The sequence below is a fragment of the Maniola jurtina genome, chromosome 15 (genome assembly GCF_905333055.1).
Source record: "Maniola jurtina chromosome 15, ilManJurt1.1, whole genome shotgun sequence".
Lineage (NCBI taxonomy): Eukaryota > Metazoa > Arthropoda > Insecta > Lepidoptera > Nymphalidae > Maniola > Maniola jurtina.
This window is the reverse complement of record NC_060043.1, coordinates 1,794,426-1,818,808: the sequence shown is the minus strand read 5'-3', so window position 1 is coordinate 1,818,808 and position 24,383 is coordinate 1,794,426. Positions and strand designations below refer to the sequence as shown.

Genomic DNA, 24,383 nt, shown 5'->3' with positions numbered 1-24,383 from the left:
AGATTTAGTAATTTTCACTGATTTGTAGCTTAGACTCCAAAAGAACTTTAAGCTTGTCTGACTGCAGGTACCGGTTTTTTTTATTCGGTAAAAGTTACTTTATTACCCTTAAGCTTTAAACCAAAATCTTAATCATAGAGGTTTGAGTACTGATTTGTGCAACATCCATAACCATTACTTAAAGTGTCTGTACCTAAGTTGTTAATGGACCCGTTGAATATGTTGGGACATCATAGGTATTATTTGACAAAGTAGGTATTTTACTAGCCATTACAATATACATTAGAACTTACCAGATCAGTTGTATATTTATACACTTCAGGTCTGTTCTGTAGCCTCAAATGCTTCATCAGCTCCTCATCACCACCCGCTATCAGCTGATAAAAGATATGGAAGTTCCGCTCTCCTGCCATCTGGCTTATAACCCTCGATTTCTCGAGCAAATAGTTGAGGATGTGACCTCCTTCTGGCGCTCCTTCATAGTTGAACTGTATGTCCATATATTTGCCAAATCTACTGGAGTTGTCATTTCTGTGTGTTTTCGCATTACCGAAGGCTTCGAGTAAAGGATTGCTTTGGAGTAGTTTGTCTTTGACAGTTTCCACAGTGCTTAGGTGTTTTGTTCGGGCGGCGATGTATTCCAGAACTTTTTTGGAGGCTTCAGTTTTGCCTGAACCAGATTCACCTGAGAAAGAATGAGGAAGATTTAACATTAGGTATTTTACGATTTTTATTAGTTGCATCGGCAAATTCGTTAGCGCAGAAAAGGGCTAATCACCGATCACCGAGTCAGACCGAATGTACAACAATGAAATACAGACCATATTGCTTGATATTAAGATTTTAAACACAATAATAACAGCGGCTCGTGCTAATTCATGCGTACAAAACAAGGCGCGTAGGCAACGACCAATAGCGGACGGACGCGGGCTATGATTGGCTGAGGTATTTGCACGCCATTCAAAAATAAGATTTCTGCGCAGGTACATCCGTGCAACTATATAGTTTGATCTTTATTCTTCTCTTTTAGCTTTTTACTGAGCAGCCTTGAACATCACCAATTGTTAATCTTTCGAAGGTTATAAAAGAATTGCGGATGAGAAGATAATATCATGAATCTTTTTCATTGCTTGGCCTTTTCACGGGTAATTAAACCTATTGGAAGGTTAAAAGAAAGAGTTATAGGTGAGATGACCTCGATAACCTTACCTGAGATTAGAATACATTGTTCTCTATGTTCATAGACCAGCGATCTGTATGCGTTATCTGCGATTGCGAACCTGCAAAGATAGCCAAATTGAAATCATTATCAGCAGCTATTTACCTTAAGGTGGAAGCGACGGGCCTACCCGCGAAATTCTTTGATTTGGTTTTTCACAATTTGTAAACTAATACGACAACGTAGGCTTATGGTATTTTAATTGCGACAATGGCAGTATCATCCTCACAGGTTTATAGTAAAAATCTTTACTTCAAAGGGTATAGTTTAAGAAATTAGCTCTAGTATTGACTATTCACACAAATTAGTCGATACATTTGCATGGGTAATAGTTAAAGGCCTGGAGAGTGACCATAGTTTACTTTGTATCCCGGAAAATTAAAGAGATCCGACGGGATTTTTAAAAACCTAAATCTACGCAAACAAAGTCGCGTGCATCAACTAGTAATATTTTAAACCCAGTAAATAACATATGGGCACTCTATCTTAGATAACTGACCAACAAATTATCGCTATCGAGTGCTGATAACCTGATAGCATTGTGTGTCGAACAATTCAAAGAAACATGAGGCAATGGATACCACGATTAACTTTCATGATTCTTGTAGTTGAATTATTGAACTTTAATGCTTCGTTATTTTTTTTATATTCTTGATAAACGTTTTTCTGGAGTGATCCTTCTGTACTACTGTTAGGAAACTATTAGGTATAGGGTATAATGCGTAAATGGGAAATGACTAGCCATTGCATTAGGTATTTTGGCTTCTAATTTTTTACATGACATAACTAAACAACTCAAAATTCGTTTGTTTAATCTCTCGAGTCTCGTTATTGTGTAATTAGACATTTATAAATGAGCAGAGTATACTAATTTATTAATACTACAGCGATAAGATTAGCAACATTAATTAATTGTTGTATTTAGCCTTATTAATGTGCGATATTACTGGTATTTTGTAGTAGGTTTTGTTGTACGCGACTTGGCAAATGTTGCAAATTAATTCTCTGTTTTTGACTTCGCCTGTTTAAAGTTTCTTCACAGTTTAGTACATAGTGGATACCCATATGATATCCACAATCTAATCTTCGGAATGGCTGAACCTATTTTGACGGGACTTTCACAGACAAGTAGAGGATTAACCAAGGAGTAACATACTCGTAGGCTACTTTTTTAAACGACTTTAAAAAATGGAGGAGTTGTGTTTTTCTACCTATGCACTGATATCTCCGAAATTTCCGAACCAATTTGCGTAATTTTTTTTAATCAATAGAGGAACTTTGCGACATTGTTCCATAAAAATTTGGATTCCGACTCCTCAATCCTGATGCTGCAGGGGACCTGACCAATCCACGCGGGCGAAGCTGCGGGCATCAGCTAGCTAGTATTTACATAAAAGAACCGTTCGAAAGAGCTCTAAATGTTCTACGATGAGTACTATCCGAACATGTGTTTCGAACAGTATTCTTCCGAAGGATAACGGAAAACTACGGGTTTGTAAAAATAGTGGATGTGGAAAAGTTTAAAATTAAACAGTCATTACTTACACATGAGGTGGAGCTTCGAAAAAGGCTTTCTTGTAATAGAGCTTGGTCTTTTCCTCTGTGTAGATGGGCAGATTCTTGTAGGGGTTCACGGAGATCAGCACGTTGCCAATATATGTCTACAAAGAGTAAATTTTCATAATGAAGAATGTGAAGTTTTCATAATGAATAATGAAAAATGTGAATTGAACTCAATTCAAACTTTAAATTCGGGTAGGCAGTGCGTGTAAGCCTCTATGAGCTGCGTGCCACTGTATGCACTCACATAGATGATGTTCTCGTGGAAGCGCTTCCTAAGGTTGTCTATGAAGGCGGCCTCGGAGCGGTAGTCCTCGAGCAGCACGAAGTCCTGCACGCCGACGCGGTCGCGGTGCTGCAGCGCGTGCTCCATCACGCCTTGCACCGACTCCGGCCGCAGGAGCCTGAAACAAGAGAAGCCGACAATTAGTCTGGAACAACTCTTAGTGCAACAACTATAGTAACGGATAAAACTGGCACATCTACGCAAGGATCCTTTGAAATCTGTAACAGGCTTTTGGTTGGTGACATTAGATTGAGTCTGCTGCTTGACCACCTGCTGCCACCCAACATAATGAGGATGATGCCGGAGTCAAAAATAAATTCTTTCTTAGTAGGTAATTAATAAATAGAGAAAGAGAGAGAGTTTGCTAACCATTTTAAATTATCTATTTAACCCCCGACCCAAAAAGAGGGGTGTTATAAGTTTGACGTGTGTATCTGTGTGTCTGTGTATCTGTGTATCTGTCTGTGCCATCGTAGCGCCTAAACGAATGAACCGATTTTAATTTACTTTTTTTTGTTTGAAAGGAGGCTTGATCGAGAGTGTTCTTAACTATAATCCAAAAAAATTGGTTCAGCCGTTTAAAAGTTATCAGCTATTTTCTAGTTTTCTTGTAGAAAAGAAGGTTAGATAACCCTTAGGTTCATAATATTCAAGTGTCAATTGACAAATGTCAAGCTGTCAAGATGGACGTTGCCTAGATATACATAATTATTTATTTGAAAATGATTTGTCGGGGGTGATGAAAATTTTTTATTTACACTTGTTAACTAAAAAAGTACGCCCAATTACGTCAAGTGTGTATGAAGTCACATCTATGTATTTCATACAAGCGCGAGCGTTTTGACGTTTCATAAAAAATCGCTGATTTGACTAGTAGTAACGTAGTGATTACGTACTCTTTGACTAGTAGTCATCATCCCTCAATCGAGAGATTGAGACTTTAATATGCTCCGTTGTCTTGGACCTAGAGAGAATGGGAGAGAACTACCCAACTGATTGTGTTTTTTGGTGGTGATCTGATGAATATCTTAGACATGACAGATATGTGTTGAGAGACATGGAGTACGTAACTTTTTAATGGATGAAAAGGGGTAAATTGCTTGCTAAAATCATTGAATTAGGTTAGTTTATAGACCTGTAATACCTATTTGATTTCATAGCTATTAGCTACCAACATTCAAAGCTCATATTGTGTCATCGGTTTACTTTGAGACAATCGCGTCATTCTCGGAAACTTGGAAGCAAAGAACATTCAAACATGTATCCGGTTGATAAATGCATACATTTTGAAACTAGGCTAACAGTCTAACTTTGCAAACTCGCAATAATTCTTATCGGCTGGCATTTTAACCTTTTAGGTTTCCTGAATTTCCTTAGTCCAAATGAGGAATCGACTCTGTGAATTCTGTGATACCTTATAGCCAGGGTAGACAACTTTTTATAAAAGAAAGAGTGAAGTATTTTCATGGCGGGAACCTTGAATTTGTTGTTATAGCGGCAATAGAAATACTCATTTTGTGAAAATTTCAGGTCTCTACCTATTATGGTTCACGAGATACAGCTCAGTGACAGACAGACGGACGGACGGACGGTGGAGTCTTAGTAACTAATAGGGTACGGAATCTTAAAAACTACAGTGCATGCACCATGAACGTTTATGGGAATATTAATTATAAACGATACTAAATAGGCATGCTTAGTTTTACAAAAAATCGGTACCTATTAGAAGGCTAGATTAGGCTTGGCTTCAAAAAATCAAACAAAAAAATTGCAGACAAGTAGTTATTTTGGCGTCCGAAAATGAGTTTTGGAACACCTGCAGTTACAATACTGATAACAAGTTTAGTTCGTCATTTAATTGGAGATTAAACTTATCGTTTTCATATTAATTTAGCGATAAATACCTACCTACAATGTACGGACCATAACGTACGAGGAAGGTTATGCGTGGGATGAAAGCGAAAAATTAATACAATAGATATGATATCGCCGAAATAATTACTGTATTGACGTGTCACACTTGAATTTATGAAGCATTCCGGTCCAAGCATGGCAGAAAGAGATTATACTTAGGCATAATGGTCTATAAAACTATGTTCCTAAGACCAGGGTTAGCATGTTTCGAGTAACGAAGACTCAAAAAAAACCGTACATTATGAGTTTGCTTAAATTATCTCCAGTTTATAATACCTACTATCTAGTATTATACTAATAGGTATTGTGAAAATTAGCGTAAATTGCATAATATGTAGTTAAATAGGTTAGTAATCTATTTTTTTTTTCCGAAATCCAAAAATCATTAAATTGTAGTTAGGTACACCTATATTTATTTTATTTACTAACAAATCAATGATTTTCGCATTTTTCAAGACTTTGCGTCAACGACAAGTAGGTACCTACACGGGAATACCTATACGGGAATAACCACTTTATATCGCAGGGGATAAAGGTTTTTATTTTTTTGCGAGTATCATCAAAATAAATATGGCCGTATGTTTTATAGCTCCAATGGGCCGTAGAAAGTACATATTTACTTAATTAATTTTAAAGACAACGAAGCGACCCTACAAGGGTTCCTTTTTTCCTTAAAACCCTAACCGGAACTCTAAAAACTGAAAATAGTCAAGTGAAACATTTTTACTTAGTTGTCGTATCTAGTAAAAAACTTAATAACTCACATAATTATACCTACTGAGTTTAATGTGATTTAATTACTCACCGCTTAGATCGCTGTTGCAAAATCCTAAACAACAGCCCATAGTCCTTAACCTCTCCAAACCCCATTTTTATTTTTTATTTAATATAACAAAAAAAAAAAAACAACTAAAATCTGGACACTACAAAAAACCTAATATTTTTTTTATGAACTACGAGGCTTCACTTTTATCCCAGGAGACTTATTCATCGAAAATTATGAATCGCAAAAACTATTCCAAAATACCATAGAAATAACTTTTCGAAAATTACGAGTAACTTATGGTACTGCAAGTATGTATTATTTGTAAACACGGGGTCCATTTAGTGGTCAAAGGGAGACTGAGAGAGTACTGCAGTAGCAATACTGATAAAGTACGAATAATAATAATCGTTACAATATAAATATCACTAACTAGCCTGGGAACTATAAACAATGTAACTGTTGTTATAATGTGGTCATTGACGGATGTCCAACAGCTTATTACGAATCCAGGATAAGATAAAAATGTATTTTTGCAAACGCTTGATAAGGGTGCTCTATGCGGTCTCTATGCATCGTATTTCCATTACTGAGGGTCGTGAACTGTGACCCCTACCACCAAGTAGATTTTTTTCAGGCTTTTATTAGAAGTATCATTTGCTTTATCGGTAAAGGAAACTTGCATGCCTGAGAGTTCTCCATAATGTTTCACAGGTATGAAGAAATGAATCCGCACTTGGTAAGCGTGGATATGTTCATGACAAAACCCTTGTTCCTTCTCATTCTGATAGGAGACCCGTGCTCAGTAGTGAGCCAGCGATGGGTACCAGTAGTAGGGGATTCGCCGGTTCTGCCCCAGGCCCTGGCCCCCTCCCATGCCTCGCTGCCTCAGCCCCCTCCGTGCCTCGGTCAAGATCGAAGCCTAAAAAAAAAAAAAAAAAAAAAAAAAAAAAAAAAAAAAAAAAAAAAAAAAAAAAAAAAAGGTTTTGGGGTACGCTGAATCGATTGCGCTCACTCCCGACGTCGTATCTCTAACGGTTGCAAAGTTAGCTTTTCGAAAAACTAATCCCTAGTTCGTTATCTAATTGCTTAATCACCTACTAATGACGCTCTATTGTTCGCTGGCTCGTTGCTTCATTCTATGGGTTTTAAAGGAAACGCATGAATCATAACTACTCTTTATTAGCCTTCAAATATTGATTTAAATAACTCACATAAAAATATATCATTCTCTACTGTATTTCCATTGAATAAATCTAAAAAATCTGAACTTGTATAGTAACCCGTAAACATGAAATACAAATACATTATACAATATTCTCCACAAACTGATGTGTAATCATTCTGTATCCGCCTTGTATTATAATGCCATATTCTTGTGTTTCTTTCCAAGAACTGCTTATGATATTTTGGTGGTGCTCGTCCAAATGAATCAAAATATTGTCCAACACCATTTGTGTCTATATATATGGCTATCCAATGCGATCCTGGTTTATAATCGGGGTCTAGATTGCTTATTAAATAGGCGGGTGTTTCAACATAAATCGGTAACCGGTTTGCGGCATACACATTGTCTTGCAGACTTGGGTGGATTCTTCTTAAATATGTCTTTATCCCTATTGTATTCATATTACTTCAATACTACTGATCTTATCGCTGTCGAGGATCATACATGAATGGGACGTAAGACCATGTTATTTCAGATATATTATACATCATCATCATGATCAACCCATCGCCGGCTCACTACAGAGCACGGGTCTCCTCTCAGAATGAGAAGGGTTTTTTGGCCATAGTCTACCACGCTGGCTGAGTGTGGATTGGCAGACTTCGCACACCTTTAAGAACACTATGGAGAACTCTCAAGCATGCAGGTTCCCTCATGATGTTTTCCTTCACCATTAAAACAGTGTTATTTAATTAAGTACTTGAAACGCACAAGACTTCGAAAAGTTAGAGGTGCGTGCCTGGAATTGAACCCCGACCTCCGATTAGAAGGTGAAGGCTATCACAGCATAGTCTTATTAAAAATAATGGTCCATAACTTAAATAAAAACAAAAAATATTTCTTGTATCAGTGTTTTATTACAAACCTTAATAATAATGTAGGTACAAATTATAACTTAATCTATTTACAGAAATTAGGTTTCTTAGCTGCTATAGTCCACGCTTACATTACGATTTTTATCAATTTCAATAACATTGTCAAACTCTGCATATACGATGCAGTTTATCGTTTCAGGAATAGCTGAATCAAAGCGAACTTCTAGCCTCACACTACCGTGCTTTATAAGATTCCAATGACTAGAGTGAGCTGATAAATCAGGAGTTAAATCGAATGCTAAGAGACAATAGCCTTTTGCATATTGTTCCCTAGATATTCCGTTCCCTTCATTTAAAAAATGGATTCCCGTGCCTGAGAATAACGTATGATAGGCTGAACTGAAAGTATTATCATCGAATGATGGTTGCAAAGCTTTTGAAGGTATTTGTTGGCCATCAATATATAAACTAAATGTATTCATATGATAATTTTCAAAGTTGAATGGATTTTTCGTAAGAGTTCCATTAAATGCTGCGTTGTTAACAAATCCGACAATACATCTTTTAGGAACTTGACCAAGAAAAATATTATCGAGTGTTTTACCCTGAACCCCTGAAGGAATTGTTAAAACTTTAACTTCCGCTCGAGTTATTGGATATTTTGCAGTAGTAGATGCTAAAACTTTTTGATGTGCAAGTAATACAGTCGGATTGATCCGCGCGCGTCGAACTATAAGGGTTGCATCCGTGATACACACTTTAAGTTTTAAATCATTTGAAGAAGCCATAAGACTGAAAGTTTCCCTTGAGCGAATTAATTTAACACACATCTCAACACCATTAATCAAAAATTTTTCCTGGTTGAATATATCACCATGTAAGTGTCCAATCATTTCTATTTCTTTACTTTCGGCTGCAAGACTCTGTCTTTTAGTAAAACCTGTATTTTTTTCATCTACTGAATCCATATTCCCCGCAGTATCTTCATACCAAAGACCGCAAGTCAGGTGAGATTCTTTTGCTGCTGGCGCATAGTTTAATAATGTCTCAATGTAAGCACGGTAAGCGTATGTATTGTTTGGAGGTGAAATGAGTTTTTGATTCAAGTATACATCCAGCTGACTGAAGACTGAATGTAACCAATTGTTAATTGGAGCTACAACTGCAGATGAACTAAGTTTTGATAAGTCTTGATTCACTATCTTAGCTTTTAAATGGATCAACGTATGAGACAAATCTATGTAGTCTTCGCTCGTTCCAGGTATTTGAAATTCTATCGGTCCATCATCAGCAAGGGATGAAATGGGTTTGTAATGAATCCATAATCCATTTTCTATACTTGTTTGCGTTGATGGCAAAGCAAACAAATCTAACTCTGATTTAATACACTCACATGAATGATTATGTAAAAAAGACATAATTAATTAGAAAATATATCTTTTATTTTATTTTGACTGAGCCTTGATTTTTTAATAGCTTTCACTTTAGCTGTCAGCGGTTGAATGAATGAAGATTGTCGTTTTCTTTTAGTTATATATCCTGAGCCAGACATATTAATTCTGTCTATCTTGTCATGAACTTTCCTTTTTAAGTTTGAACTAGCTTCCTTAAGACGAGTTTTGATAGAATCTTCCAAAGGTCGTGCGCTAACCATATCCGATAGAAGACCAACACCTGCATTTAATGCTTCTTTTCCTACAGCTCGAGCACCACTAGAGAGTAGTGGTAAAATAGACCTAAACAATCCTCCAAGAAAACTCCCAATACCATGACCACGTTGATATGGTACACCTTTATAAATTACTCCAATACCTGACCCAGCCTGATGTGAATAATATTGCTCGTAAGGACAAGTTATCTTTTGATAAGGATCCATTATAATTTTCTAAAGTGAAGTTTAATACACACAGTTCCAAACTGGAATGGGATTTTATTGCCTGTGCTTGACCTTATATCTATTTCAATAGTATCAAACTCCCGCCGCATAACAGGTAAATAGTGAGGTGGTGAGAAAATATGCATTTTATTTGCTCCATATACATATGTTGCCGTATCTAAAGGTACAATTCTGAGAAGAGGAGCCATTACATCCCCCACAATTTGCGGTTCTATTATATCACAATAAACAAACAATTGAGATGGCAACCCTAATTTTAAATTAGAAGGATAGCTCCCAATTTTATTTACTGCAAGATTTTTGTTTGGTTCAAATCCAAGTTGTAAACATAATTTGGTTGACAACTTAAGTGTGTCAATTGAGTTATCCAAAATTGATACTGATACGTGTTTGGTTATTTCATCATAATGAAATACTATTTCTTCAAAAGTATATCTATTTAAAGTTTCTATAACATGTTGAATGCTGTCATAGTTCATGGCCGGAATCCGTCCTTTATAGTGCACTAATGAATGTGTGTCATCATCAGGCATCAAAACCCATTTAGATGTGTTAATAACATTTTCATGTTCTTGAACAGTAAATACCGTACAAGGATATTGAATTTCTACAACTCCAACAAACCATTCACCTTCTAATATAAGGGATTTTGGTAACTTCGTTGAAAACATAGTTGTTTTGTTTTCCGGGAAGTATTCCATTGAACTATTACTAAGTAAAGTCAAATAAAAGTTTTCCTTTATCATATTTGATTTAAATTAGACTCTAAAACCCAACTGTTAAATTTATCAGGATAACCTTTCCACTTCACTAACACTTCTTTTCTGTTGCCGGAGTATCGAGAACTAATGATTTTATCTATTTTATAATTTGAGGAGGGGTCATAAAATACTTTTTGTAATTCTTTTTCATAAAAAGTTCCAACTATAGGTTCGTTTTGTAAATCTTTCAATGTGTAAACTACATGTGGGGATCTATCTATTATTGAAGATATAACAAATATTTCATCACTCCAGTTAGATTCATAACCTTTTTGAAAAATGTGTTTATATTTTGAAATTCTAACATTATCACCAACATGAAATGTAGGTAGTGAATTTTGTGATGATGGTTTGTTAGTTGCTTTTCTATCATATAAATTTCTCCAAACAGTCATTATATTGTTAGAACTAACATCACAAGGACACATCTTAATACTAGAATGAAAACTATGGTTATATGAATATACCAAGTCTTGTAAAATATCTATGTATTTATATGTATTTTTGTATGTAAAATAGCGCCACATTTTAGATTTCAGAGTTCTTTGAAACCTTTCTACAATACTTGCTTTTATATCAGGATTATTTGTAGTGTAATAATTTATATTTTTGCTTTTAAAATACTTTTTAACATCTTTAGAAACAAACTCAGTTCCTTTATCCGATTGTATGTGTGTAGGAGTCGCATTAGATTCATTAAATATACTTTCAAAACATTCGATTATTGTTTTAGAGTTTTTCTTTTTCATCGACCTAGCATAAGCATATTTACTAAAGACATCAATAACACACAATATATAGTTAAAACCATCATTATATTTCGAATAAGTTCTCATATCACTAAGATCAGCCTGCCATAATTCATTGAGATTTGATAATATGTATTTGTTTCGAGAAAACTTTCTGTGAACAGGTTTATGAAGAGTATAGGTTTCTTGTGATTGTAACCATTTCTTTACATCCGTTTTACTCATTTTACCTTTCATGGTCTTTGATAATTTATCAATGCTACTAAACCCAGCTGGGTGTTTTGGATTATAATATATATTATTAATTTCTAATAAGGGGTCCATTTTTCCCAATCAATTTTCTTCCTAATTTTTTTAATATATTTATCACCACTACCTTGTGGAGTATTTAAAGTTCTTTCATCAGATGTAGAGTTCCCTTCGAGTGATTTCATCTGAAGTTGATGAATAAAATCCGACCTCTTAGAATTTCCGATGTAAGTCAATGGTACTTTGATTGCATGTAATGCCTTGGCAAACTTTTCCCAACCTATTGGATCACTTTTTTTTAGTGGTCTCAACGAATCATTAATTAGATCAACAATATTACTTCCAGGGACTTTTTCATTATTAATTATCACTGTACCATCATCATCATCCCAATAAATTGTATTTTTACTCAAAGAAATCAAGTTTAATAACAGCTCACCTTTTTTCAAATATGATTTTGGTATAAGACTTAGTATTTGAGTTGTTGAGTAACGTGGTTGACTATGTTCATTCGAATTTTTATTTTCCTTCACTTCAGCTGTTGGTGACTCGAACGATACTAAGTCTTTATTTTCCATGTTGTTATTTTTATAACTCTTAGTTTCATTTATATTGTCAGTAATGATTGGCAACTCGATAGGTTGTCGTTCTCCTTCGGTAAAATGTAGGTATCTTTGTAGAATTTGTAGATATAAAATACATTTTTTCCGATCTTCGATATTACTATTTAAAATCTTTTGCATTTCTGCATCTAATCGGGACATAGGATTTTCAGTATTGGTATGCTGCTTTAGTTTTTCTATAAAACTAGGCTCAACAAGCAACATTTTTTTAGCATTTTCCATTTTAAACTATAGATGATACTAATCCACTCAAAATAGAACCCAAAATTAAAGGTAAAAATGCTCCTCCTTTTTGAATCAATATCTTTTTTCTTAGTTTATTTTTTCCCTTGCGAACCAAAGTGCGAAGTATACTTTTAAATTTTTTTAACTTTTTCTTTCGTCTATCTTCTAGTGGAACTTTACCTTGTAATACGTTGTGAATGCACTCACAAATGCAATTTATCTCTTCTTCTTCACAGGATTTTAATAATGCTTTTTGATATTTAGGTTTAAGTGTATGCAACGCTTGTAGCAGCTCTTTATGTGTCTTTAGGCTTCGATGCATTATTTGTAAATGATAGGAATTTGATGATTCTTTAAATATTTATAATCTTTTGGTGGGATATATACGACGCAACATTCATCAGAGGGAAATATTTTTGACTTAATTCGACACATGTCATTTGTATCTTGTTTCAGATCAATCATCAAATATCCATGTGCTTCTTTTGTCGCATCCTTATAGGCATCCTCAATGAATTTTGAATTTTCTGGTGACACTTGTCTTGATAGGTATCGTATTTGTGTTTTATCACGAGGATTTTTAAAATAAATAATGTAACTTGAATTCAAAGATATATCTCTTTGTCCTTTTCCCTGATGAAATAAATTTTGAGTAATATAAAAAACACTTAAGTTTCTGTGATGACTACCTTTAGTGAAAATATCTACAATACGACCATCAGATTCTCTCATAAGATCATCAATTATAACAAGGTGAGCATCTTTGCCATCAAACATTGTAAGATCAGGAATTCCTTGATGATAGTTAACATTTGATAAATTATATAGTGGTTGCATTTCATCATAACACCAAGTAATTTCAGCAAAGTCTCTACTGCAAATTTCTTTCACATATTTTATGAAATTTGTAACAAAATTTGATTTTCCACAACCACTTGGACCAGCTACGATTGCAGTAAATGGATGAATAAAACACAACATTGTAACGTGTGTTACTTGAAAGGTTTAAAAAAAGACTGAGACATTTCAGTGACAGTATAACATTTTATTTTACTTAATATACATTATATACAATGGAATAAAAGTTCTATGAAACAAAATAAAAATCAAAAAGAAATAAATCACATTAAACATTTTTTTTTTTTTAATCTATTTAAAAAAATGAACTAGAGGAAAGTTGTAATAAAATACATATAAAGACGAAAGTTAAAATCAATTTCTTAAAACTATATAGTATTTACAAGTAAAAAAATAAAATAAAAGACACATCAAATTACAATAAAAATTCCTTAAAATATTTACAAGTAAAAAATAAATAAATTAAAGACACATCAAATTACATTAAAAATTCCTTACACTACATTTCTTAAAATATCTCATTATTACTAATTTTATAATGACCCCAAGCTAATGTGTCAATATCATTTTGTAAAAAATACCGCTTGGTGTCATTATACGACAGACAAGTTTTATTAATGTTTTGTGTGAAAATCGCATGTTTGATGGATCGAAATCTTAGCATATTACAATACTGAATTTTTTTATCAAGTAGACACGATCTGTAATTTTCCATGGTCATATTTTTTGTGACACTTTTATTTACTCCTTTTGCTTTTGCAAAAGTTTTATGGTCCACATCCAGTGCATACATTTTTGATCTTAATCCTACGAATTCTCTTAAAATTTTCCCATTATTTTCATCTTTAAAGAATCCTAACTTTTTTTTATTTATTTTTGGATAGCCGTAAATATTATCTTGTGGATAATCGGATGTATCGAAATAATTAATTAGATCACATTTTATATCTTCATAAAAATTGTCTGTAAAAATTTGATAAATTAAACTATCTGTATCTGTATACAATAACTTAATATTCTTGTTAAATTTTTTCATCATATAATTATAATGGAATTCATACATTAAAGTTTTAGAAATGTCTAAAATACAAAAACCCAAATAAATTGGTTTGTTATAAGTTAATTTGGTTCTGCGCAACTGTATTGCTACCAAGTTATCGCTGAAAACGGCTAAGCTATGGAATTCAGGTTTAGCAATTAAGTCTTGTGCCCCTAAGACTTTACCACGATTTTCCCAATGCGTTAACATTTTAACATTGACTCTCTTTTCGATATTTTCCATAGTCTTGCCGAAAACGGAATTGTTCATTAATTTGTAAAAATCTTTCTCAAAATCTGAAGTAGCCAAAGTTCGCATATTCGTATTTAAATCTATATATGTTTGTAACCAAGGACTTTGGTTAAATTTTAATATTCTATGAATTTTAGTTAACTTTATACCCATACTAAGACATTGTTTTAGATTTCTATAATGAATTTTATATTTCGTTTTATTATTAAGATTGGGTACTAACTTGATATCTTTAGAATTCCCGATACGAAGATTTTCAGGGCATAAAGGTAAGTCGGAATGCAAATCATGAAGTTCATTAGGATACTCCAAATCGACTTCAAGAATAAAGCCAATATCCGATGTGTCTGATACTTTAAAGTTTGTTTCAGTGTTTACCCATTCAAACCCACCTGTTGGAAGATACTGGGACATGGCCCAACCATAAAGATTATTAGCGTCTAGATATGTTAGATACGATTTGGGTTTTTCCTTATCATAATCTTCCATAAACTGATTATTTGCTTTTGCATAACGATTGCTACATTGAGATATGCCTCCTCTGATCCCAGTTTTAATAAAAGCTATTTTATCATAGTCGGTCAATAACTCTAGCTCAATTTGAGTATATTTAAGCATGGCATCCCAACTTAAACCTGGAGCTGTGTAATAATGAGCTGGATCTAATCCATATGTTTTGATGCAAATATCACGAAAATTTTCATATATATCCGTTAATAACAAAACATCCGTTTGCAAATACAGATTCGAATAATCTAACATGTTTTGACAAGAAAAATGACTCCAAATATCTTTTGCATGATTATAGTCATCATCGGAAACATGGGAATTAGACAGCGAATTGTAAAATTGAGGTTGAGATGGGAGTGATGATGATTTTAAACATTCAATGGAAGTCATGTATTCATACGGATAAATACCTTTTCTTCTTAAACGACTAAAGTCATCATTATGAGGAAAGTTTCTTTTTAACGATCTAAATTGATCGTCATTGAGATTTTTTGCTAATTGATCAAGACTGCACGGCAAAAATTTGAAAGAATCTATGAATCTCAAACTTATCTGTTGGTTATTAACATTTAATATTTTTGAAAACGAAATATATCTTTCTTTATTTTGAGGTATTACTTCGATTTCACCTTCCGTAAAATTTAATGAATGAACAATGAAATGTGCGTCATAATTACTAAGATTATGTAAAATTACAGGAATATGACGGGGAGCGCGATATTTTTCCACACATGATTCATGTGCTACACCTCTTAGATTTCCAGTATGCCAGTCAAAGTCCAGAATGGATTCTCCATTAAGTCTTGATTCGCATATGTGACAGTTATGAGAATTTGCAATAGTTATTTCATCATCTTTTGTTAGAGGGTTTGGGCGTTTTTGAAAACTATTTTTTCTGCATATTAGTTTTATGTCCTCATAGAGTCGTTCCATGAATACTTTAGTGCAATCTGGACCGCTGTATGTTTCATATTTTGAAAGGCTATCATCGTATGAACATTTAATATAATATCCGAAACTATACACTTCGTGTTTCTGAATATTCTCAGTAAAAGGTTTAGAGGGATCGTTTGAGCATGAATTTATTGGTTTTAAAAACGCTTCGAAATCAGCATATATTACAAATGGTATTCTTAACTTTTTATTAAACTTATCAAACTTTATTTTATTGTTTGATGATGGTTGTCCAAACCAATTTTTTTTAGATAGTTCACTGTTTGGTAATTCTGTAATGATATGAACGCAATCATTTTGTTGGTGGGTTTCTAATCTCTCCTGTGTAGGAAAATGTAAAAGACACCCATCACATAAATAAATGGCATGTTCTTGGTTTGAAATTTGCTTGCTAACTAGTCGTGACATGTTTTTAATATAGCAATAATGCGAGTTTGTTTGATTTGAGATTAATAATAAATTAACATGAGTACTATTTCGAGATTTTGTAAAATAGAGGGGACCTACAATACTATGATTTTTCTTTTCTTTATTATATTCTAAGCCAAAAACATTCACACTTATATTGTTTTGCTTTTCAACTTTAGGTATATCCGTTAATTTGACTGGAAATGATATACCATCAAATTTAAGTTTATCTGAATGCATGCTGTATGACAAGACTCTATCGGTTTTGTTATTAGCAGGAGGATATAAAGCAGAAAGTAATGCCCATTTGAAACACATATAATCAGCATTTTTAACATTTATCACCGCTTTTTTTGCTCTAATATCTTGAGGTAAATCAATATAAGATGTACCACGAAGCGGGTTAAATTTATTTACATTCATATGTAAGCATTTTATGTTTGATAAACTCCAGCCACTGTCTTTTCTTTCAAAAGAACTAATTTTATTTTTAAAAGTGTCACATAATGATGACAGGAAAATATTTAGATCGTCTCCACGGAAAACTATATAGTTTGATGTTTGAAAGTCAAATGAATTTGTCAATTGTTTGGTTTGTTGTATAAAGTCTGCGTGTAAAATGAAGTTTACCTTAAAAACTGTATGTTCTTTGATCGACTCTTGAACTAGGAATAAAATATCATTTTTTATTGAGTTCAAAAATGATTCAGGGGTCTTAAAAATCGATAAATCATCATTTTTACTATTTATCATGTACGTTATTATTCTTTGTCCAAAAGCTGAATCAATTACAGAAACATTCGATAATGATGGGTGCGACTTTAAATGATTATTTTTATGTAAATTACTTTTTAAATGATTAGAAAAATACCTTTTGGTTATAAAAATATTGCAAATATCACACTTCACTTTATTACCTTCTGAATATGCAGATGGTGTAGTGGAGTTATTTTCTGAGTGTTGAATAGATGAAGTTGAGGCTCCCTCATTATATTTCACTTTTTTCGCAGAGTTGTTCACAGTGAAATCATTGGACCGCTTTAAAGCTCCACCAATTTGAAGTTTCTGTTTAGTTGGGCTAGAAATTAAAAATAGAAGCATATAAAAACAATCAATAATACACATTATATAATTTTAAAAAGAATAATGTTTAAATACTTACATGATTGAATCAATTGCTTCACATATATTATACAATTCATTGTCATATGCTGGATCCAGTAAGTCAAAATAATCTAAAGCCTCAATGAGTTCCTCATCATTAATTGAAGTGTTGAAAAATGTGCTAACACAGCTGTCAATTGTATCTTCCATTGCTAACAGTTTATAAGACTACAGAGGGAGACTTATTCATTAACAGCACCAGGTGGCTTACTGACATTACTATAGGATTTACAATGTGTTTTTATACTGCTTGTATAAGTGTTACGTCGAATTAATCTCACAAATTAAATTATGGTGAAGTATTTATGTGAGGTAGTTTACTAATGATAGATTAAGTTATTAATTATTAAATGAGTATTTTTTACAACCCTCTGTTTCTGCGATTTCTTTTGTAATATTATAAATTATCTCATTCGTGTTCGCAAAATTTCCATTAGCCTTTTCTGTATAATATTTGATTTTCACATTAGCATGTTTCCAGTGTTGAGACTGAGGTATTTTGGCTAGTTTTTTTAGGTCATACACCTCTAATTTAATGAGATGTGTGGCTGTCGCACCATCGTTGGAGTTCGTAGATATATACGATATACTGCCATCTTTGTTAGCTCGAGCTACTGTTGAACTAGTTTTGTTTTTATTTTTTGGGGATGACTCGAAAAAAATGTCTATATTTTCAGATTTCCTTTTCATTTTCTTTGATGGCATTTCATGATCTATGAGCAAATTTTGTGTTTCTTCTTCTACCAAATTCGCAGGAAAGTAATATTGCTTATATGTATTGTTTTCTTGACTATTGCAAGGGGAGTAGGATATATTCTGTAACAATAAAAATAAACTATCATACTGATATCATAAATATTTACATTAATTTAAAGGGAACTAAAAGAAAATAAATTACACACTCACCTCCATTGTTTATCACACGACACTTCTTAATCACACACTGCTAATAAACACTTGTATGAACACAATATAGATTTAAAGTCAAACTGTACTCTCTCAGTACTCTTCAGTAGAAACGAGGTAGTAAATATGACAGAAATTATTTATTTTGAGCTTATATAGTAAAACCAATGCCATTATCGTTAGTGAAGAATGTATTTGCACCGATAACAACTAGTTAAACAGCATATTATCGAAAAAGGTTTTGTAATCAATATTTCAAAAATGTGGTTAGTGATTGTAACAATTATTAAACAAAGCCAAAAGGAACGTGATAAGCTAACTACCTAGATAAAGATGTATTGTTGGAATTTTCTAATGACGGACCTACGGAATTTCAAATACCTGGAATGAATAATGACTAATCGACACGCGCCTGTACTACTTGCTCTGACTGTATTACTTGCACATCAAAAAGTTTTAGCATCTACTACTGCAAAATATCCAATAACTCGAGCGGAAGTTAAAGTTTTAACAATTCCTTCAGGGGTTCAGGGTAAAACACTCGATAATATTTTTCTTGGTCAAGTTCCTAAAAGATGTATTGTCGGATTTGTTAACAACGCAGCATTTAATGGAACTCTTACGAAAAATCCATTCAACTTTGAAAATTATCATATGAATACATTTAGTTTATATATTGATGGCCAACAAATACCTTCAAAAGCTTTGCAACCATCATTCGATGATAATACTTTCAGTTCAGCCTATCATACGTTATTCTCAGGCACGGGAATCCATTTTTTAAATGAAGGGAACGGAATATCTAGGGAACAATATGCAAAAGGCTATTGTCTCTTAGCATTCGATTTAACTCCTGATTTATCAGCTCACTCTAGTCATTGGAATCTTATAAAGCACGGTAGTGTGAGGCTAGAAGTTCGCTTTGATTCAGCTATTCCTGAAACGATAAACTGCATCGTATATGCAGAGTTTGACAATGTTATTGAAATTGATAAAAATCGTAATGTAAGCGTGGACTATAGCAGCTAAGAAACCTAATTTCTGTAAATAGATTAAGTTATAATTTGTACCTACATTATTATTAAGGTTTGTAATAAAACACTGATACAAGAAATATTTTTTGTTTTTATTTAAGTTATGGACCATTATTTTTAATAAGACTATGCTGTGATAGCCTTCACCTTCTAATCGGAGGTCGGGGTTCAATTCCAGGCACGCACCTCTAACTTTTCGAAGTCTTGTGCGTTTCAAGTACTTAATTAAATAACACTGTTTTAATGGTGAAGGAAAACATCATGAGGGAACCTGCATGCTTGAGAGTTCTCCATAGTGTTCTTAAAGGTGTGCGAAGTCTGCCAATCCACACTCAGCCAGCGTGGTAGACTATGGCCAAAAAACCCTTCTCATTCTGAGAGGAGACCCGTGCTCTGTAGTGAGCCGGCGATGGGTTGATCATGATGATGATGTATAATATATCTGAAATAACATGGTCTTACGTCCCATTCATGTATGATCCTCGACAGCGATAAGATCAGTAGTATTGAAGTAATATGAATACAATAGGGATAAAGACATATTTAAGAAGAATCCACCCAAGTCTGCAAGACAATGTGTATGCCGCAAACCGGTTACCGATTTATGTTGAAACACCCGCCTATTTAATAAGCAATCTAGACCCCGATTATAAACCAGGATCGCATTGGATAGCCATATATATAGACACAAATGGTGTTGGACAATATTTTGATTCATTTGGACGAGCACCACCAAAATATCATAAGCAGTTCTTGGAAAGAAACACAAGAATATGGCATTATAATACAAGGCGGATACAGAATGATTACACATCAGTTTGTGGAGAATATTGTATAATGTATTTGTATTTCATGTTTACGGGTTACTATACAAGTTCAGATTTTTTAGATTTATTCAATGGAAATACAGTAGAGAATGATAATGAATGAAATCAATATTTGAAGGCTAATAAAGAGTAGTTATGATTCATGCGTTTCCTTTAAAACCCATAGAATGAAGCAACGAGCCAGCGAACAATAGAGCGTCATTAGTAGGTGATTAAGCAATTAGATAACGAACTAGGGATTAGTTTTTCGAAAAGCTAACTTTGCAACCGTTAGAGATACGACGTCGGGAGTGAGCGCAATCGATTCAGCGTACCCCAAAACCTTTTTTTTTTTTTTTTTTTTTTTTTTTTTTTTTTTTTTTTTTTTTTTTTTTTTTTTTTTAGGCTTCGATCTTGACCGAGGCACGGAGGGGGCTGAGGCAGCGAGGCATGGGAGGGGGCCAGGGCCTGGGGCAGAACCGGCGAATCCCCTACTACTTTAGCCATACAGCCATATTTTATTTGTAACTTTGGTATTTGTACGGAATTTGCATGCAGTGTTTACTTTTTTTAAATGATATAACATCATAACATCGTTGTGCACGATAGAAAAATCTATGTATTTGTTATAGTTTTTAAGTTTGTATGTTAAAATCGCTAGTAAACCTTAAAAAAACAATCTATCGCGTATTTGTGTCCTGCAATTTCATCAGGAAGGATCAAATCGCTAAAGCCTGCTAAAGCTGAACAAATCTGGTATTTGGCAGAATGTCAGCCGCGCTGGCATTATCTTCGTAAATACCGTGACATTACACGTCTTCGCGATGGTTGACATATTTTTTATGGTTTCCCGTAAATTGGGATTATGTGAAGGCGGAAGTTTTGGGGCTCCTTCGACGATTGGAACCTATATAGTTACTTACGGGAATATTATTTTTTACTAGATGATGCCCACATGATGCGCATGAATTTAGGTTTTAAATCTCCCGTAGGAACTCTTTTATTTTCCGGGATGGAGGATAGGCACCTAGGCGAGCTGCGTGCCCCCTCCGTAGTATGTTTAAAGTAAATAAAGCTTAGTTTAAATTGTATTTAAGAGAGTCGCCACGTCTCGATTAAACTTAAAGCCTCAATAAGTCTCAACAGTTAAAAGAGCGGACTGAAACTTGAAAGGTCGGTGGTTGAACTTCAATCTATTGTCGCACTTATACCTAGCACAAGCTACGCTTATTTAGAGGGGATAGCGGAATATTAATCATTACTCATGATAAACGTGGCAAGTATTTTTTTTTAAATCCACTCTACCGGTGTGCATTAACACTTTTATACAACTTGTAGTACCTACTTATTTTGTCGAAGCATCTGGTTATGTTGGGTAACCTTGACCTTGACCTGTCTTCGCCAAGCGTAGGTCATTAAATAGGTCGTCATTAACATGACGTAAAGTACCTAATTTTTATTTGCGTAACCTTTAAGAGATTAACCACGTCCAGTCTACGGCTTCAGTCTTGGGCATTACCTTCGCGGTAAATACGTGACTAATATCAAATGTGTGCCGTTTTCCCGATGTACTCGTATAGGTACCTACCCGCTTGCTTAACCTACTTGCAACCAGCTTGCAACAGTTTAAGTACCTATGTATGTTTAGCCTGAACGTTTCCCTTGACGTAAACAGGTAAGCAAAGCCACATGAATAGATATGTCCTTACTCTGTGGCAAAGCTATAGCCTATAGGTACTTACACTTAGTGTGGTAGGTCTGCTGCTGCAACTGCAAATTGGTCGCATTTACTAAATGACTTTTGATTTTGCGAAAAAGAAAATATTAACAGGGCTCTCTCCGTCACTTGCTCCATACAATCGTAGTTCCAATTTCATTTGAATATTAAGCAACCAAGTCCATGAAATTTTGCAGACATATTTTAGAAAGTAATATCTGTGTCTGTGGTGTTTTAGATTTTTCTAAAAATATGTAGTTTTAAAATTACAGGGGCTCAAAGATTTGTACCTATGTGAATTTTTAAGACCGCGTAACTTTGAAAACGAATATATTAACAGAAATCTGGAAAACCACAGACATAGATATTAGTTTCTAGAATATGTCTGCAAAATTTCATGGACTTTGGTTGCTTAATATTCAAATGAAATTGGAACTACGTTTGTATGAAGCGAGTGACGGAGAGACCCCGATGCTGCAAAAAATAATGCTCTAATGTGTCTAAACTTTCAACGTAGCTTTACTCTTAGTAAGTAATACGTAGGTAAGTAGTAGGTAGGTAAGTACATAAGGTAGGTACCTACTTACATATTTTTAAGTTTTGGATTAATAGGTACCTATCTAATTTACTAGGTAGCCTTTAGCGGTATTTCGCGTGTAAGCGGATCAACAAATTCTTGAAAAGCCGCAACGCAACGAACCAAAGAAAGCGCCACGTCCTCTGGTGCTACAAATGTTCATGGGTGGCGGTCAGGGTCACGGCTTTGCCATAAGTCTATGCAGTTAATTTGTTCTTTTTTGTTCAAGACTATTTAACCTTATATTATTAGGCATATACATACATGTATATTGAAAATTAGAGAGTAAGCATAATATCGACATTAGATGACATACAATAGAATAGATATGTATTTTATAATGTGGTGGAAGCGACGGGCCTGCCCGCGAAATTTCTAACTAGCTCTAGTATCGACTATTCTCACAAATTAGTCGATACTAGAGCTAATTTCTTAAACTGGACCTTTTCAAGTAAATATTTTCATATAAACCTGTGAGGATGATACTGCCATTCTTGCAATTAAAATGCCATAAGCCTATGTTGTCGTATTAGTTTAAAAATTGCGAAAAACCAAATTAAATTTGAATTTCGCGGGCAGGCCCGTCACATGGCCCTATTTATTATTGCTATTTTAATTGATGTTTTTTTTTTTTGATTAATTGGATATTTTTATTTTGTTAATGGATGAATTAGAATAAGAAGTTATTTTGTATGATTGTAGTTACTGTACCCATAAGCATAACATCTAAGTATTTGTACCCCTAAATGTATGCAAAGAAATGAAATGTAATAATATTTTGTTTGTTGTGTTATTTCCCCTATTACAGTATTGCTCATACTATTTAGTTAATCATCCTTCCGTTTGTCTAGGACTTGCCGTGACATCATGGCAGGCAGAGCGTAGTCCATACTCCATTCAATGCGCATCCTCGCGCGATGGCTGGCAATGACCCAGTGCCCGGGTTCCGTTCGTATCGTCGTACCTACGTCGTTGACGCATTCCCCTATGTGATTGATATAATAGGAAGACCCCTTTCGGAAGTATGGAAAGAGTGGTTACGATAAATAGGTGCTATACACATATAGGTATACGACGTAGGATTATTAAGTAGGTAGTAGGTAGCTATTAGATGATGCTCGCAACTTCTTGGACTTGGGACTTTTAATATTTTCCGGGGTGAAAAGTAGATCTGGATACAAACTATTTCTATACTAAATTTTAACAAATCGGTTAATCCTGGTTAAACGAATGGGCCTTAAAGCTAGCAGAAGACAGACACACATAATAAATATTAGTATTAGATTCTGGGCCTACAACAATCACAACTCACATCAACGGCAGCGGGGGTTTAGTAATAAGGTCCTCTTGGTACTCTTCAGGTACTACGGATACCTAAAAATCTACTGCTGAAAAAAGCGATAGCTGTAGACATTATCTAATGGCAGTGGTGTGCATAGGGGTTGCCAGGGTTAAGCATTAAGGTATAAACTTATTTTCTGGCAGGTCATAATGGAAAAGAAGTGTTGATTTATTACAACTAGGGTAGGCAATTCTTTTATACCTCTATGAGCTGCACGCCACTGCTTAATGGGTATCCAGCGTAAAACCTAACGATTGTAAAACTAGATAAATGTGCAGATACTCCAACACAATAGTATTATTTTCTCTACAATCTCAATATCAATCAATCTTTCCAATTCAATTAGAATTGATGAAGTCAGAACAGACAATGGAGTAAAAGTAAAACAATACCGCATAGGTATAATAATAGTGTCGAACAGCGGAAGTGCTTGCGGCCCGACTAATGACAACGCCTGCCCACCAACACGCGATGTTTGGGTTTCAGTTCTTGATGATAAATAGAAAGAATACCAAGAAAAGGAAGCA

General features: G+C 34.1%; 1 protein-coding gene across 6 annotated transcripts in view; it reads right to left on the bottom strand.

Moving 5' to 3' along the window:
* The window catches only part of LOC123872396 (unconventional myosin IC), a 61,031-nt gene that overhangs the window by 14,249 nt on the left and 22,399 nt on the right, over positions 1-24,383 (bottom strand). For 5 of the 6 annotated variants that reach the window (XM_045916636.1, XM_045916634.1, XM_045916635.1 and 2 more), the window contains 4 exons: positions 3,027-3,183; positions 2,765-2,880; positions 1,210-1,280; positions 294-685 (listed from right to left, as the gene is read on the bottom strand). In XM_045916636.1, the coding sequence (XP_045772592.1) occupies positions 294-685; positions 1,210-1,280; positions 2,765-2,880; positions 3,027-3,183 (736 nt within the window). Of the gene's footprint in view, positions 1-293; positions 686-1,209; positions 1,281-2,764; positions 2,881-3,026; positions 3,184-5,784; positions 6,101-24,383 lie in introns of those variants that run through there. The other variant, XM_045916637.1, reaches the window with a different exon arrangement.